The 17,386-nt window shown below is 39.8% G+C and overlaps 1 protein-coding gene across 10 annotated transcripts in view; it reads right to left on the reverse strand.

Moving 5' to 3' along the window:
* The window catches only part of TCF12 (transcription factor 12), a 386,564-nt gene extending 378,385 nt beyond the window's left edge, over nucleotides 1–8,179 (reverse strand). For 5 of the 10 annotated variants that reach the window (XR_009601208.1, XM_042252404.2, XM_027971798.3 and 2 more), the window contains exons 1-3: nucleotides 7,944–8,179; nucleotides 6,855–6,951; nucleotides 5,870–5,942 (exon numbers count right to left, since the gene is read on the reverse strand). Coding sequence is in view for 7 of the 10 variants with exons in the window: in XM_042252404.2 (XP_042108338.1) it covers nucleotides 5,870–5,942; nucleotides 6,855–6,929 (148 nt within the window). In the remaining 3 variants the exon portion in view is untranslated. Of the gene's footprint in view, nucleotides 1–5,869; nucleotides 5,943–6,854; nucleotides 6,954–7,382; nucleotides 7,684–7,943 lie in introns of those variants that run through there. The other 5 variants (XM_060417878.1, XM_060417876.1, XM_042252402.2 and 2 more) reach the window with 3 other exon arrangements.
* Between the last annotated feature and the right edge of the window lie 9,207 nt (nucleotides 8,180–17,386).

Consider the following 17,386-nt stretch of genomic DNA (forward strand, 5'->3'; position numbering starts at 1 on the left):
AGATTAGCACAATAGCCTCCTGAGTAAGTAAATGCTTTCCTTATTTTATTGCCTCACCACTAACAATTCACTTCGCCACAGTTCACTAATGTGCCAGATACTGTTCTAGAGCTTTACTTCTATCAACTCAGTTAACACTCATGAGGCTTTTACAGGTTAAGAAACAGAAGCATAAAAAGGGTAAGAAACGTAACCAAGATCACCAGCTCATAAACAGCAATGGTTAGATTTGAACCCATGCAGTATATAAACATGAGCTCCTCTAGGAGTACAGGAGCTGTCATCAATAAAAATCAGTTTCTCTTTCCCTGAATTGTACATACACAGGCCCTTGAAGCAAGCCTCCCATTTCCAGGTCTCTGTTAATGAGAAGGAGGACATTTGGGAGGACAGGTCTTCTCTAACTCATTTTTTGTATCTCCTTTAAAGTCAACTCTAAATGCAACACTTCTGATTTATCTTTAAACCAGTCCCCTCACTCCTCAGCACATCCTTATTCTTATGGACTCAATATAATCTACACTGATGTGCAACTGTTGACATTTTTTGTTACAGATATTTATCTGCCTCATATTTTTATCTTATCTATCTATCTAATGAAATGTCTCCCCCTTTTCTCTATATCCTTCTCCATTTGCCACCTTCACAAAAGCTAGAATACCAAGATATGCAAATACTAAATAAATATGGGTTTAATTGATAAATCTAAGATGAATACGGCTCAACTATTTAACAAAGCAGAAAGTCTTTCTAACTGATATATTTAAATGTCCATCTTCTTTTCATTTTATTCTATAAGCACAAAAGCATTAGATTCAAATTTCAACATTCCTTTCCAAAAAACCATATTCAAGCAATACCCAAAAGCAGTCCTATGAATTTTTTTTTTTAATTATCCCACACACTGGCCAGAAACTACTTTTTTTTCAGGAGAGTTTTTCTAATAGTGTTATTTTACTCTTTTGTGGAAAGTCATTTCAGTCTTTGGCAACACTAGGCAGACAATGGCATTCCACACATGATTATCAATTGTTCAAGAACAAAAAAAACTATTTGGCTTTAATAAGAAATTACTGGGATTTCCCTGATGGTCCAGTGGTTAAGAATCTGCCTTCCAATGCAGAGGACCCAGGTTCAATCCCTTGTCTGGGGAGCAGCTAAGCCTACGAGCCAAGATCCTACTTGCTGCAACTAAGACCCAATGCCCAAATAAATAAATACTTTAAAAAATAATTTAAAAAAATAAAAAGAATATACATACAAAAAAAGAAATTACTGTATATAGCCCCATTAAATATAAAATGTGAAAATGAAAACAACTGTGTTTAAATTTAAAGTTGAGTATCTTCATCTTTGGGCTTCCCTGGTGACTCAGTGGTAAAGAATCCTCTTGCTAATGCAGAAGATGCAGATTTGCTCCCCAGGTTGGCTCCCTGGGTCGGGAAGATTCCCTGGAGAAGGAAATGGCAACCCACTCCAGTATTCTTGCCTGGGAAATCACATGGATAAAGAAGCCTGGTAGGCTATAGTCCATGGGGTTGCAAAAGAGTCAGACATGACTTAGTGACTAAATAACAGCAGCAATCTTCATCTTTTTTACAACAGCAATAGTAATAACATTAAATAACAATAGCAATCTTCCTATCCAAGAGAATGATTTTAAAACTCAAATAAAAACACAAACCAAAAGATAGCATAAAAGAAAGTTGAATCTGTATTTAAACTGTTAATGAAAACAGAAATAATAATTAATCAAAGGTATGGCTCACTGTAAAACCAAGCCTCTAAAATACTGTCACCTAATCAAACTGCTTTCCAAATCCATTATAAGCCATGACTACTTAAAATAACTCTATAGGAACTACTCCTAAAAACACGCAATACTCATGGTTATAATCTTGTATCTAATTTTTGTTTTCTAAGATTATATTTTCATATACAGATTCTCTAAAAAAACTCCTTTACTACTTAACTTTTAAATAAGCTGCTTAACAATAGACTATATTTATCCTAAAATATTGTATTTTTCTTCATATGCCTGCTGACTCTGCAGTTACTTTAACTGATCATTACAGCGTGCCAGAAGCAAATGTCTAACATGGCTCAGTTATCCAAATAGCAGTATTAAATCTGAGTAAGTCTGTAAGACTTACACACCGTAGTAAGTCTGTAAGACTACACACCATAGTCAACAAATTTCAATACTGATAGGTACACAATATGAAACATATCCTACTCATAAGTTTATAATACCTTAAGTGAAAAACCCAAACCTAGTTTCACATTTAAAATTACCATTCCTACTTATATTTACAATTCAGTTAAAAAATACATTGGTAAAACTTTGGTGTTCTTTTTTTTGATATTTTGAATAATGCTGTGGCAACCTGAGTAAATATTGACTAATTTTTCCCTTTTTTTCTTTTCAAATTACTTTAAAAATAGATAAAGCTACATTAGGGAAACATCAGGACATCAGGAATCTTTGTGATGATGAAACTGCTCTTGTATCTTGACTGTATCACTGTCAGAAACCTAGCTGTGATAATGTACCATAGTTTTACAAGATGTTACCATTGTGAGAAGCATGGTAAAGTACAAGTGGGATCTCTGAATTGTTTCTTACAACTGCGTATGAATCTACAATTATCTCAAAACAGAAAGTTTAATTTAAAAAACTGAGGAGAAATTTAATGAGAATTCATTTTTCTGCCCCATATCGATATTTTTCAAAAAATCTGTATGTACATATGAAAATACCCCCCCAAAAAATGAAATCCTGCATCCCTTTTAAAAATTAAGAGCTAGAAAAATAGTTCTTATAATTCTTTCCAAAAATCTTCAGCAAGAAGAAACTTATAGTGTTACAAAAGTCTGATTTGAACAAAGAAAAGTGAAAGCTTTACTTGCTAGCTAAAATAACTTTCTAGATGGAAATATGAGAAATTGACTCAATATGTATAGGTCGATTACAAAACAAATGTTTCCCACTTCCTTTGGACACCTCTTATGACTTGGATTCAAAAACAAAGGAAAACTTCCAGCTATCATGTAAATATTTAAACCACTAAAATCTAAGCCCAATATCCCAATTTAGTTCTACACACTCAAGACCTAAAGTTGGAGGGGAGAGCAGATTTAAACACCGAACTATTTCCACTTTGTCAATCCTTTCAACAAGCTTTCCTCTAATAGGACAGTGTTGTCCTATAAAGTGCCTCACCTTTGACTCTTACAGAAAGAAGCCCCTCTCTCAAGGTCACAATAAGAATACCTCGGAGATTCTATACTATCAAGTGGACAAGTTCTGTCTTATTATAATGCAAAGAAAATTAACACCCTTGCTGAAAAAATAAAAATTATGACTAATTTTTATTGCCATATTTTTTGACATATTACTTATTGTCAAGACAAATAAGTAATAGAAAATATACATTAACCTTTTCCACAGTGACTTTTGATAAAGTGTCAGCTATCATACAAGTTATATTTTCCATTCAGAATAAGATTTTAAAACAACATCACATACTATAGCATTTAGAGTGAAATTAAGTCAGCATCAAAAAGGACAATCAATAAGGGAAATTATACTACACACTTACAGTTTTCATGAGGCAAAGCCTTGGGATTTTACAAATGTTATTTCAAAAACAAGGTAATTAGTCTTTAAGTCATGTCTTCAGAAGGAAAGTCAGATCTTTAGCTCCTTATATATTGCAAATAATCAATCACTAGGATGTATTACATATCCTTTGACATCAGGACAGAAGATTATTAAAGTGTCAATAAAATACATAAATAAAACAATACTATCATACCAATTTCTTTTAAACATTTCCTTTAAGATAAGAAACGGCTATAAGGCCATATCTCCCGGTATACTTTCACATAAAATAACTGCTTTGCAATTTCCCCTTCCCCCAAAGCTAAATCCATTCAAAATTACTAAAGGTCACAGCTTTTTTTAATTATAATTTTTTCCTGAAATTAAAAAAAATACACACAGAAAAATATTTAAGTTCGTTTTCAATGGATACAAAACCTAACAGTTTTAAAACTTAAAATTTCCTGCTCCAAAGAAACAAATACTATGAACACTTCTACAATGTAGAAAAATAATTTTTTCTTTGTAAAATGCATGCTGCAAAAAGGACCCACAACTGCTCCAGTGCCATGCTAGTAATACACATCAAGTCATCATACTTTTAAATTTTATAAAGTAAAAAAAATACATAGTTGACATTATTCCACAAACAGAAAAGTATTTCTAATAGCAAATTTCTGAAGCTCATGTCCCTGATATCAATGTCTGTTACATATATTTTCTACAATTCAAGCCAATCTGAAACAGCAATATCATTACTCATTTAATGAAATATACTAAGCATCTACTACACAGTCAACAAAGTAAGTTTCAAAGTTCTTGAGTATATCAACTGCAAAAATTGACAGGTACTCAAAACAGTAGTAAAGAAAGAGAAGACAGCCGCCTTCTATATTAACAAATAATTTTCTCTCCCCGACTCAAAAAAAACAATGACTTTCCAAGCAATTACCAATAAACAGATAAGAGGTGGGAGAAGAGCTGAGGTCTGGCTGACATATTATGATATTCTTTTGATTAAGAATAATATTAGTCTTTAGAATATTTAAAATCTAAAACACTTTATTTTACTTATTTGAGATGTAAAACATGCTATATTTTCCCTTTAAGTTGTAATTTCATAATTAAAAATGAATTTTAGTAAATTCAAGTAGTACATGATTTTTAAATAGAAACATTTTTAATGTAGAGTGGTATAAAGAGTTAAACTGGTTATGAAATTAACTATTTCTGATGTTTTGCTTTCACATTTAAGAAATCAACTATCATTTTATTAGGGGAAAGAAAAAACCAACAGTCAAAAAGAAATATATTGAGTTTCAGCCTACAGATTTGACAGCTGGTTTTCTTAGGATGATGCTGTCTTGGCTTTCATTATTTTTTTCTCATCTCTAAGCACTAAGGAATAATCTAAGTTAAACAGAAAATTAGAGCTTTTCTACACTAGAATGAACCTTGCTTCTGAAACATTTATTTTTTTAAATCATGAGTATAAAGGGAAAAATGCATTCTTAAGAAATATGGGATAAATGTTAATAATGGAGCAGAGTAGTTATAAATACACAGGAGGTAAATTTAAAGAGCAAAGCACTACCGTAGGAGTAGGAATTTAACTTATTCTAAATGTTATCCTACTATAATGTGAATGTAGGACAGAATTCAATCATCTGTTATTTGAAAGTATATCTAACTTTCTATTCATTTATTTGCAACATTTTAAATAACTGTCTACAAAATTGTTAATTTCCTGCAGACTTCCAAAGGAATAGCCATCTTTTAAAATAAGTCTTACTAATTATTGCTTGACTCAATTTCAGTTTTCATATGCTATTTTAAGTAATATTATTTTACCAAGTCTTTATTTCCAAAGGTTTAATAATGCTAATGGGCTAAAATTTAGGAAAATTTTAAAATACACACACATATATATAAACAAAACAACAACATACATAGACCAGAGAGCATTTTCTTCTTGTACTTTTCTAAATACAGAAGCATGACACAATCCCCTGTACTCAAACAAGATGATTTTCAACTTAAAAATTCAGAGAAAAGAAAATATTTTAAATTCACATTGAAATTCTCAAAGAAATGTCAATGGAGCCTTAGAGCTACAGCCCACATTTGGGGTTTGTTGTTTTTGTTGATAGTTTTAACTAGACGCTAAAGAATGGTATAAAGAAAAATACTAAAATACTTCATATTGTTCACATAAACGTATCATAACACCAACATATGAGTTTCTGATTTTAGACATGATCTTACCTGATCCGCTGAACTGACTACTGCCCAGTGTCGTTGGTCTGGTTTTCCCACTATTAACAGGTGGGGAAAACATCTGCAAAATAACCCAAACATTTCTATTAGTCCTGAAATTCTGCTAGACTCCCTGCAAACAGAAGTTCATCAAGCGTTATCAATTAGTTACTGTATTTCAGAGAGAAGTTAAAAATGGAGATATACGTTCACATCCAGAGAGGCAAACACACTTGGTGATACTATTTCCTCACACTATTTGGAAATACTGGCTATTTTCTGTTCTGAAAATCCAGTCACTTGTATGAGAGATTCTAAGATTAAGTTTAAATGGTAAGCTTTGGTCAATGATCTTCTTTTTGTAAAAGCAGTTAATAAACGAATTCAACCCATTAGAAATAAGGGCAATAGGCTCTTTGATTTCAGGTGATAATTTTCCCTATGTTAAAAAAATTTCAAACATATATACACACATACACTTCTTATAATATGTATACATTTATACACACATATACCTTTTAAAGTCCATATACATTTATCTTAAGAGGGTTCAATCCAAAAGTCTGGAAATTTTAGTCCTTGACTAGCTTCTTGTAACTAACATCGTTCAGGTACCATAAATTATACCACATCTTGGGAAAGGAAATGGTTAGGAGTGTTGAAGAAAAAAACAATTTTCTTTTTTCATATGAAGTTCAAAATCCCTAATAACCATCAGGGTCAGAGGGTGACTCAACCAAAGCTCAAGATTTAAGTTGTTCTCCTTTTCACTGGTTAAATCAAATGACCCCTCTGGCATTAAAGTTTTAAATCTGCAAGTCTAGACATTACATCAAAGTTCAGGTGTCCAACTTGGGGGAGCTGGACTCTAGCCTTGAAAACTACTGCTCAAAGCAGATGGAGTTCACGCTGCTTAGTCTCCACGTCGCTCTCCCCCTTTTCTTTTTCTGTAAACCTCAGCAGAACCCCAAGATGCCGCGGAAAGCTCTCATACCGCACTGAAGTCCAGCAGGTCGCTCAGCTCCTTGTCGGTCCCTATAGCGGCCATGCGCTGCTGCTGGGGATTCATCTTCGGCCACTTTTAACAGGTCCTAAGGCAGAGAAAAGAGGCTCTGCTAAGAGAGAAGCCAGAGACCGCCGAGGCCCAAAGTGTGTTCGGGGATGGAGAGGAGCGTAGAGGAAGAGGAAAAGCGCCAGGCTGACTTCCAATACCCTCCTCGTTCCCCACCGCCGCGCGGGCAGGGGGCAGGAGAGCCCGACGCTCGCACGGGTCCGTGAATCCACGCGTTTCCCGGCCCGGCCCGGGAGCGAGGCGGGGGCTCCCGCAACTCGCCACCTCTCCCGCAAGTTTCCGAGCCCGTCCTGCCCCCTCCCCGGCGCCCCCTACCCCGCGCCGCCGCCGCCGCCGACGGGGCCCGACGCGCTGGGCCAGGCCGGGGCGGGGGTCTCGAGGGGCGGGGTGAGGGACGATTGGGCATCCAGCGAGCGGAACGGCGGCGAGGGGAGTAGCGAAGTGACTCACTGGCTCTGCAACAATAGAACTGACAAGTTGCAGGGAACGCGCCGCTCGCAGGCCCGCGTCTGCTGCCGCCGCCGCCCGGACGTCCCCCGCGAGCCCCGGGGGTCGGAACGCATCCCCCGCGCGTCCCAGAGGCGTTTTAAAAAAGAAAACAGAAACACCGACAACTAGTCCCGCTCTCGCCCGGCGTCCTCCTCCCGCGGTTCGGCCTCCTCCCACTTTTGCTGCCCTGCCTGCGGACGGCCGACCCCGGAGCTGCTTAACAATGAGCCTGGCTCGGTAGCCGAAGAGCCCGCTCTCCCGCGCGCCCAGGAGCCCCTGCCGAGCGCTGAGCCGGGCGCGCAGGCCGAGCGCGCCGCCCGCGGGCCTGGCCGCCCGCGACTCTCGCCTCCACCCCCACTCCGCTCCCCAAGTTGGAGAGGACCCCGGGTTCGCTTCTGTACAAAGGGGTGCGGAGTTGGGGCGAGGGCCGGGGGCGCCTCTGCTCCGGCCGGGACACGGCGTCGCCACGCAGCCCCCAGCCCCGCCACAGCGTCCCCCTCCCGCTCGCCGGCCCGCAATTACCTGCCGCCCCGTCTCCGCATCCAACCACCTCGATTAAAGTTCACTTTGGCCGGGAGAGCGGGCTCGGGCTTCCCCTTGCACCTCCCGGCGGTTCGGCTCACTTTGCCCAGCGCGAGCTCTCGGATCCGGGCCGGGGAGGCGGCTTTCGGGCCTGGCCGCCCCTTCCTCCCGGGGCGGGCTGGCGGTCCCCCCGAATAGAACTTGTGGGTCTCCTCAGGCGGACATTTTTTTCGCTGAGGCAGCCTCAGCACCGCGCTCGGCTCGGCTCCGGATCCCTCCGCGCCGGGAAGAGCCCCGGGTTAACCCCTTCGTCCCCGTCCCGCTCCCGCCGCCTGCGCCGAGGAAGTGGGGCCAGCGGAGGGGGCGGGGAGGAGCCGACGGGAACGGGGAGGGGCCGCCGCGCGGCTGGCGGACAAAGCCGGCGGTGGGGTGAGGCGGACCGGAGCGGGTGGGGAGGGGCGGGAGGCACGCGCAGGCACCCCGTGAGGCAGGGCCGGGCCGCCTGCGAGGAAGCCTGGTCGGGCCCTCGGGAGATGGGCGGCAGCCGCCGTGGCGCCTCCCCCAGCCCGTTCTGCTCTGGCCTCTCTTCCCGAAGCGGGGCGGCGGACACGCAACAGCGGGCGCATCTGGATCCGCTGCCGAGGCCACCTAGCCCGAGGCCGCAAGAATCCTGAAAGGCTTTCCGGAGCAAGCCGCGCTGGACGCCGGACGCCAGACTTGGCTTGGCCCGGAGGCTCCGGCCCCAGTAGGCTGCGCAGAGCTCGCCGCGGAAGACGAGTGCGTGGGGAAGAGACACCGGCCACCTTGGGGGGCTCTGGGAGTAGGTACGGGTGGTCACATTCGTTGGTGGGCGGAATGCAGAAGAGGCAGGACCTCCCTCAAACAACACAAAGCAACGTGGGGTTCAGGTTCCCAAACACTCCACTCACTCAAGTTTCTACGTCTGCAGTCCTCTCTTCTTACTGATTTCCAATCAAGACTACCGGGTCGCACCGCAAGAAGAGTTTTTGTAATGGATCAAGCCAGTCCCTTCGTTTTAGAGACGGCCCAGGTAGGTTCTGTCGCACAGCCGCAGTCTTGGCGCAAGTACTGAACTTGGTCTGAAGAACCCCAAACGGAGTAGAAAGACTACAAAATAATTAAACCTCAGTTTCTTTCCGGATATCTAAGTAAGGTTTTCTCCAGTATCAGCCAAGGTTTGACTCTTTGGGGTCAGTGAATGCAGTAAAGACCAGTAAGGCCCGGGCAGAAGAAACGTGAGGAAAGAAGACATAGGCAGAGTAACACTGAAAAATGCAGCCTACACCAGGAAGGCAAGAAGGAGCCTTTGGAGGCCAGATTTGCATGGAAACAAGAAGATGGACTCAGTTGCAGATATGCGACTACTATACATTATTACAAATAGAGCTGTCCAGCGGAAGAAGGCAGTTGTAGCTTGAGGGTAAGGGTTTCCATGACTTTGTCATCTGCCACACTCTGTATTTGTGCCAGATTCTGTAGCCTCCCCTGTATCTACTCCCCCTTATCTGGGTAAACAACCACCCTGCTGCTTAACGTCACATCCCTGGCCTAGCTATCTACTATAGAATGTGGTTCCAGTGTAAGCAAATTAGCAAAATTCCAACCTAAATAACCTAGCATAGTTCCATTCCCTGCTGCAGTTACTGGTTGGCAATGTGCATGACACAATCTGGGCCAACGTTGGGGGCTTCGGGGAAAGTTTTTGTTTGTTTCATATTCCAAGAGAGCTTCAAAGGCAACCTCCTGTTTCTGTGAGTGCTCAAGAAATCCAGGAGCATTTAAAAGCAGCCCCAAAATGTGAAGGAATATCACCAGCATATTTTATGGGAAAAAAAAAAAAAAAAAACAAGGAACTCCTGGACTTTGGACCACCATCTTCCAACCAGCAGGTCCTGCCAGGTGGAAATAAAGTAGATGGTGATGTTTTCAAGTCTCTGATCACACCTTATGAACCCAGGTCTGCCGTCATTGACAGAACCGACAGGGTTAAAGTACTCTGCTTTTTGTAATCTAATGGGTTCTAAGCGATATAAGGCCCAGTGGCCATTTTTTGTAGCAAAGGCCCAAACATCAAGAAGAGAAGTCTAATTAGAACTGTTAGGCCTCATTCCATCAGAAATAGTCTCAGTGGTAAAACTGAGATGCGATCTTCAGGAGAGGAGAAAGTATGTAATCCCATTCAAGGATTTATGCTATTTTCAAGAGAAAAGAAGAGCCAGTTTCTTCTCATCCTTCTCTTACAACTAATTTAGAAGAAGAAATCACTGCTCAAACCCTCAGTCATGGAGGCTCCCTCACTCCTTTGAGGGACTGACTGGTAAAGTTTCATATCTATTATGACCCATATTGTTATATAGTTTATTTTCCTCAGTAGATTAAACACTCCTTAAAGGATGGGGCTGCCACATGTCTGTCTGTAGTGTGCACTTAACATAGTGCCAGGTGTATAGTACACACTCAAAAAAGGGAGGCTGGAATTAAATCTTGTCAAGTATTTGACATTAAACATGAATTTATTCTTCATTCTGTGGTACAGTGTTTTCATGTATCATTTTTACTAGGGAAATATGTTTCCCACAAACAGATTTTCTATAATCTACAATACATATATGGAAGACAAAAAAACATTTAAAAAAACAGGAGTTTTGTTATTTGTAAGTCATTTCCAAGCTCTTGCTAGATAGAGCCAGAAGACTATTTAAAAGCTAAGAGAAACAGCCAGTAACACATATTCAGTGATAATTAATAGTACTGTTTCTATAGTGTAAGCTAATCAGCCTCAATAAATAAACATTGAAATATGTTTAATGAACACTTCTTATATGCACAGCATGGTACTAAATGCTGTTTAGGAACAGAAAGTATCAAACTCCCCCCCCCCCCCCCCCCCCCATCCTCAAGGATATAATCTCATAGACTTTAGTGTACTGCTCATTCACAACTGGCAGACACAGGAATTCTTGTCGACATAGCTTTCAGTCTCTTCTTTCTAAGAACCCCCCATACCTACACTCATATACCCAATTTCATCAGGGAGATCTTTTCTGCCCAAAGAAACTTTTCAGTCAAAAGGAAAAGCAGCCAAAACAATGGGCTTTGCTCCCTTGGGAGAAAGACTTGACCTTGGCCTCTTATTCAGAAGGCAAGAATTCTAGAAAGCTCAGAGGAGGAGAGAGAATAGAGCCAATCAAGTCAAGTGGCAAGTTGCTATCTAGATGGAATGACTGCCCTGCTAAAATTTTCCCCTTAGAACCAAGGGTGATGACCAAAAGACTCCCCTGTAGCTGCCTGCGCTATAGAAGAGCAGCCAGTAGTTGGTGCTTTTCCACAGCTGTCTCCTTGGGACTGAAAGAAACAACATCATGTAACAATTAATTTAATAAGAAGTATTACCTTCAGTTCATGTCACTCCCATCAAAGATAAATTAAAAACCAAGATTTTCCATTTTTATCCTAAGCCAGATTCTACTAGTCATCAACAATCCACTCTCATTCTCTTCTATCAGCCAGCAAAAATCCCTCAGCTTTGAGGAACTTCCTAGTACAGATCTCACCTTTCCTCTCTGGTCATAGCTAAAAGGAGTTCTCTATTCCTTGATAGTGTCATTTATTATTTAAGGCATTAAATGCCTGTACTGAAAACTTATTCTCTGCAGAAGGTGAAACTGGTGATCTCTAGAGGCTAGGGGGATTAAGTGAACATTTGGATATTAGATGCTGAGGCTCCCAAATGTTTTTACCAATTCAGTTCCCAGATTCCAGCAGCCAGACCTTCAACTTCCAAGGAAGAGATTAGAAGGTCCATCTGTGTGGAACCTGATTAACCTCTTTCCAAGAGGAAAGACCTGAAGATATTGACATGGAAGGTTCCCACCTATTAGCCCAAACAAATCACACTACAGGGACCTTTATAGCTGACAACCTCTTACCCAGTCATTCAGACTTTCCAATCAGCATTTTACTGTCCTGTTTTTAAACATTAGCGGACAACCAAGGATTATCAGACATTTGAGGGAAGGCTCTATCATGTGAGACATTTAGATCATTTAGAATTGAAAATCAGAAAGTATAAGTGGGGAAAAAAATTGGTAAAAACTTTGGAAGAGAAAATTAAGGAAATTTCTTAGAAAGTAGAGAGGACCAGTCCAAAATCCAAATAATAATGGCCCCAAAAACAGAGATAAGAGATAAAAATGTTGAAAGTCATCAGTGAAATAATCTAAGAAAAATCCCCAGAACTGAAGTACATGAGTTACCAAATTATATGTGTTCACCAAGTGCCCACCAAAATGGATAAAAATAGATCTATACCAAAGCATGTCATCAGGAGATTTGAGCATACAGCCGACAAAGATAAGACCTTCAAGCTTCCAAAGAGAACACAAAACGGCATCCATCAGTCAACACCACTAGAAGTTAGAGAGCACTGGATCAAAGCCTTCAAACATTCTGAAGAGAAAAACACTAAATGAAGTAATCATTTGCAAGTATTTTAAAAAATAACTATTAAAAAATAACTATATGTAATGTCATTTTAAAAGCAAATATTACTTTTCTGTGGTCAATGTTACTTTATCAGTGTGACTAATTGCGTATGACTTACGGACAGAGACACACCCAGCTGAGCCCTAGATAGAACACACAGTGGCATCACCCGCAAATACACATACAGTTCTTGTTCTCTATTTTCTCAGCATCGCTGAAGAATTTTTAAAATATTATTAAATTTTGGCAAGAAAATAATCCTCTTATTTAATTATTATATTCTCTTTTGACTAGTCAAATTTAGCATCATATTTCTTGTAGTTCAATCTCAATTATTCACTGCAATGAGGTAAGCATTTTGGTTTTGTTTATTTTGGCCACAGCACACACTTTCAGGATCCCAGTTCCCCGACTAGGGATCAAACCTGGGTCCTCTGCAGTGGAATCACAGAGTCCTAACCACTGGACTGCCAGGGAATTCCCAGTATTTTTTAATATATCAAAATTTTAAATATTTTCTACCAGATTTTAAAATATCTTTGTCATGTATTTTGAAGAGACAGGTGCCTACAACAAACCAACTAATAGAACTATCTTGGAAAAGGTGACAAACAGCTTTTCAGACTACTGATTCTGCTTCATCCATTTAATCTGTCCTTTATTACTAGAAAATCGACACAAAGCCTAGGCCCCACTGTTTCTAACTCAGAAATATTCCTCTTTTTCCATTCTCCTCACCAATGTCCTATTTCAGGTCCTCATATCCCTTGCCTGGACTACAGTCTCCTAGTGGTCCACATTCCTTTCTGCTCTTCCCCCACCCTGCCTGTTGCTCAGTTTTGTCTGATTTTGCAACCCCATGGACTATAGCCTGCCAGGCTCCTCTTTCTTTGGAATTTCCCAGGCAAGAATACTGGAGTGGTTTGCATTTACTCTTCCAGGGGACCTTCCCCACCCAGGGATCAAACCCACATCTCCAGTGTCTCCTGTATTGGCAGGAAGATTCTTTACCACTGAGCTACCTGGGAAGCTGTGCTATATAGTAGGTTCTTATTAATTATCTATTTATATAGAATATTGTAATATATGTCAATCCCAGTCTCCTAATTTATCCCTCCTCCCCCTTTTCCCCTTGGTAACCATAAATTTGTTTTCCACATCTGTGACTCTTTCTGTTTTGTAAATAGGTTCATTTGTACTATTTCTTAGATTCCACCTGTAAGTGATATTGTATGTTTATCTTTCTCTGTCTGACTTAATTCAGTTAGTATGACAATATCTAGATCCATCTCTGTTCTGTCTTACCTTGTTATCTATTTTGGAAATAATTAATCCTTAATCTGTGAGCGTAGTCATACATCTCTCTAAATAGATAAGCTGACTTCTATTATACCATTATGAGCATGCGTCTCAGGAGCTACCTACCTTAAAAAGACACTCAGTATCAGAAGCCTCCAGAAAGGAAGAAATTGGGCTTAAATACATGGACAGAGGCAGGTCTGAGATTTTCATAGGAGTAAGAAAACTTTCTTGATTTCCTCAACTCCTCGTGTGACTTACTCCTGAGAAGAAGCAGATATCACTTAGAAAAGTGTTCTCAAAGTGTGATCCTTGGGCCAGTAGTATGACTATCACCTGGTAACCAGTTAGAAATCCAAATTCTTGGGCTGCATCCTCGACCTGCTCTGTGGGTGCAGCTCCATCTCAGAAACTCTGAGGCTGGGGCTTATTGGCAGTTTGTCACTAAGTCATGTCTGACTCTTTTGTGACCCCGTGGACCGTAATCCACCAGGCTCCTCTGTCCATGGGATTTCTCAGGCAAGAATACTGGAGTGGGTTGCCATTTCCTTCTCCAGGGGATCTTCTCAACCCAAGGATCAAACCTGCATCTCCTGCTTTTGCATGCAGATTCTTTACCACTGAGTCACCTGGGAAGCCCAAGGGTGGGGCTAGCAACCTAATTTTTAACAAGTCCTGCCTGTGATTCTGATGCATAATAAAGTTTGAGAAACAGTGCCTTTGTAGGATGTCTCTATGGGACCACAATGCCTCAGAATAATAAAATTGAACATGAAATGGCCTGCTAGAGTATAGTTACCTTGAATAAATAATGATCACTGGAGAAATGTAGTGAATAAGGTAAAGCAATGCTAAAAGGAATGAAGTACATATAAATTAACCATTTTTAAATGGTTGCTAAAAGCAAAAGTTTTTCCTGGTAAAAAGACCAGAAAAACGATGCTAGGTGACACCAAGTTCAGCTCTCATCACATGTGGATCTTATAAGTCTTTTCTTATAATCATTGGTATCTTTGACCATTTCAACCTGTTACAATTTATTGTTTAACATTTATGAAAAATCAGGAGACTACATGGTCAATATTCAAGTTCTTCGGTGCATATTCTCAGTTTCAGCTAGGAGCTCTTCAGGAGCAAAGGGTGTATTTTCTTTTTTTTTTCTTCTCTTTTTCATATTTACTTTTATTTATCTATTTGACTATTAGTTGCAGCACCTGGAATCTTCGATCTTTAATTGCAGCATGTGGGATCTAGTTCCCTGATCAGAGATCTAACCTAGGCCCCCTGCATTGGAAGCACAGTCTTAGCCACTGGGCCACTAGGGAAATCCCCTGTATTTTCTTTTTCTTATTAATATCTGTATCTTTTCTGTAACCGCAATAACCCCTCAGTAACTGTTAATTAATTAAATGAGAAATTGTGTTTTCAGTGAAAGTTGCCTTGTCTTGAGTTCATTCCCCTGGGTGATTTGATAAAATGAACTGACTTGGATGGGATGGTTTAGATTGCACTTAATTATCCACACTTTCACTTGAGAGGAGTTAGGAAACAATTGTTCTCATATATTGCGGAAATATTTTATTTGGGGACCATCTGTTGAATTTCTAATTTCACTGCACCAGCATTTTTATGCAATTACACATTAAGTTTTGGTGATTGGCACATTCTTCTCTAAATCCAAAATATCTTACTACAGTTTTCCCTGTTTCATTTGCATTAAAAGCCTACAGGATTTTTCTTTATTGTTTCCAATCTTTAAACATATCACCTTAAGCTCTCAAATTATTTTCAGTAACTTGATAAAAGGATGCCACTGAATACTTCTTCTGGAATTGCGAATGAAACCTGAGGAAAATACTAGATGGGACTGACTCATGGTTTTCCATGTCTTTGGCTACCGTCTTCTACTCTGTTTCTAATGGTCTGATGGTGTTCCATTTTAATTTTACTCTATTTTTTACGAAGTGTGCTTGATGGGATTAAAACTGTTAAAGATAAAAATTCGTTGCTTTTTGAATCTCTAAGGTTGCATTTAGGCTGTGGCTATGAGTTAATCTAGGATTAAAGAAAGTGAAAATGAAAGCATTAATAATCATCTAGAATATACTCTCATTTCCTTCACTTTTTTTATTTGAACAAGCGATTTAGAATTTTATTTCTCTTCTAGCCCAAGAATGCAGTTTTCTTAGAAATACAGCTTCATTACACTCATTTATTGAATCAAAAGTACTCTGATTTGTTTTACTGATGAGCTCCGTAAGAATGGAAGCACTAATCTGTAAGAAAAAAAAAAAAAATCTCTAACTTGGCTCTCCCAAAGTGCTCCTGTATTGACTTGTGTGACTGTCAGTCACAGTTGAATGAAGCTCAGAATACTAATGAGATCAAAATCATAGTCTTATCCCCAAAGGATCCGTTAACTTCTCTCAGAGAAGCAGGGGTCTCTTCACTACAGATCAGTCTTCTATTCCTGACTATCTCAAAAGTATTGGTCCCTGAAGGACAGAGCACAAGAATGCAACTGGCCCATCAATAATACCATCTGTGTGTTGCTTTTTTTTTTTTTTCCTCCATCTATGGAATTGAACTGATTTAGTGATAGGTACACATAGAAATTAAAGAAAAGAACTATTTAAAACATTAAGGTGACTGAGTAATTGGCAAGAGTGTGGGGATTGGGGAAAGACAGAATTGCTGCTGCTAAGTCACTTCAGTCATGTCCGACTCTGTGCGACCCCATAGATGGCAGCCCACCAGGCTCCCCCATCCCTGGGATTCTCCTGGCAAGAACACTGGAGTGGGTTGCCATTTCCTTCTCCAATGCATGAAAGTGAAAAGTGAAAGTGAAGTCGCTCAGTCGTGCCCAACTCTCAGCGACCCCATGGACTGCTGCCCACCAGGCTCCTCTGTCCATGGGACTTTCCAGGCAAGAGTATTGGAGTGGGTTGCCATTGCTTTCTCCGAAAGACAGAATTAGTGGGAACTAATTCTCTGCACTTAAATTACAAATTTAAAATCGAGATTATACCCCCAAAATAATTTTAAAACCTAATGATTTATTTCAAGCACATACAAAAGTAGAAAGAATGGTATAATGAATGCCCTTGAACCTATCACCTAGCTTCAACAATTATTCAAGCATCTTTACCTCCATATTAATTTGAAACAAACATCAAATTATTTCATCCACAAATAGTTCAGCATTTATATCTAGATAGGATGCTTCTAAAAATTATGACACTATCATTATCACATCTACAATGTTTATAAAAATGTTTTAATATCACATATTTAGAAAGTAACTGAATATACATGCATACTTGAATAATACTGCAGTTAACATGGGGATGTAGATATCTCTTGAAGACAGTGATTTCAAATCAGATTTCCCTAAGTTGTTTCACAGATGTTTTTTCATTACAGTTGATTTGTTTAAATTGGGATCCAAAAAATTCACACAGTGAATTGTCTGATATGTAAGTCTGTTAATCCATGGCTTCTCCCTCCTATTTCAATTGATTTGTTGAAGCAAAACTATGTTCTTTGTCTGGTAGGATTTTCCATAGTCTGGGGTTTCTGATTGTAACTCTCCTGGTGTCATTTAATATGCTCCTTTATCACCTCTATTTTCTGTAAAT

This window comes from Ovis aries, chromosome 7 (genome assembly GCF_016772045.2).
Source record: "Ovis aries strain OAR_USU_Benz2616 breed Rambouillet chromosome 7, ARS-UI_Ramb_v3.0, whole genome shotgun sequence".
Classification (NCBI taxonomy): domain Eukaryota; kingdom Metazoa; phylum Chordata; class Mammalia; order Artiodactyla; family Bovidae; genus Ovis; species Ovis aries.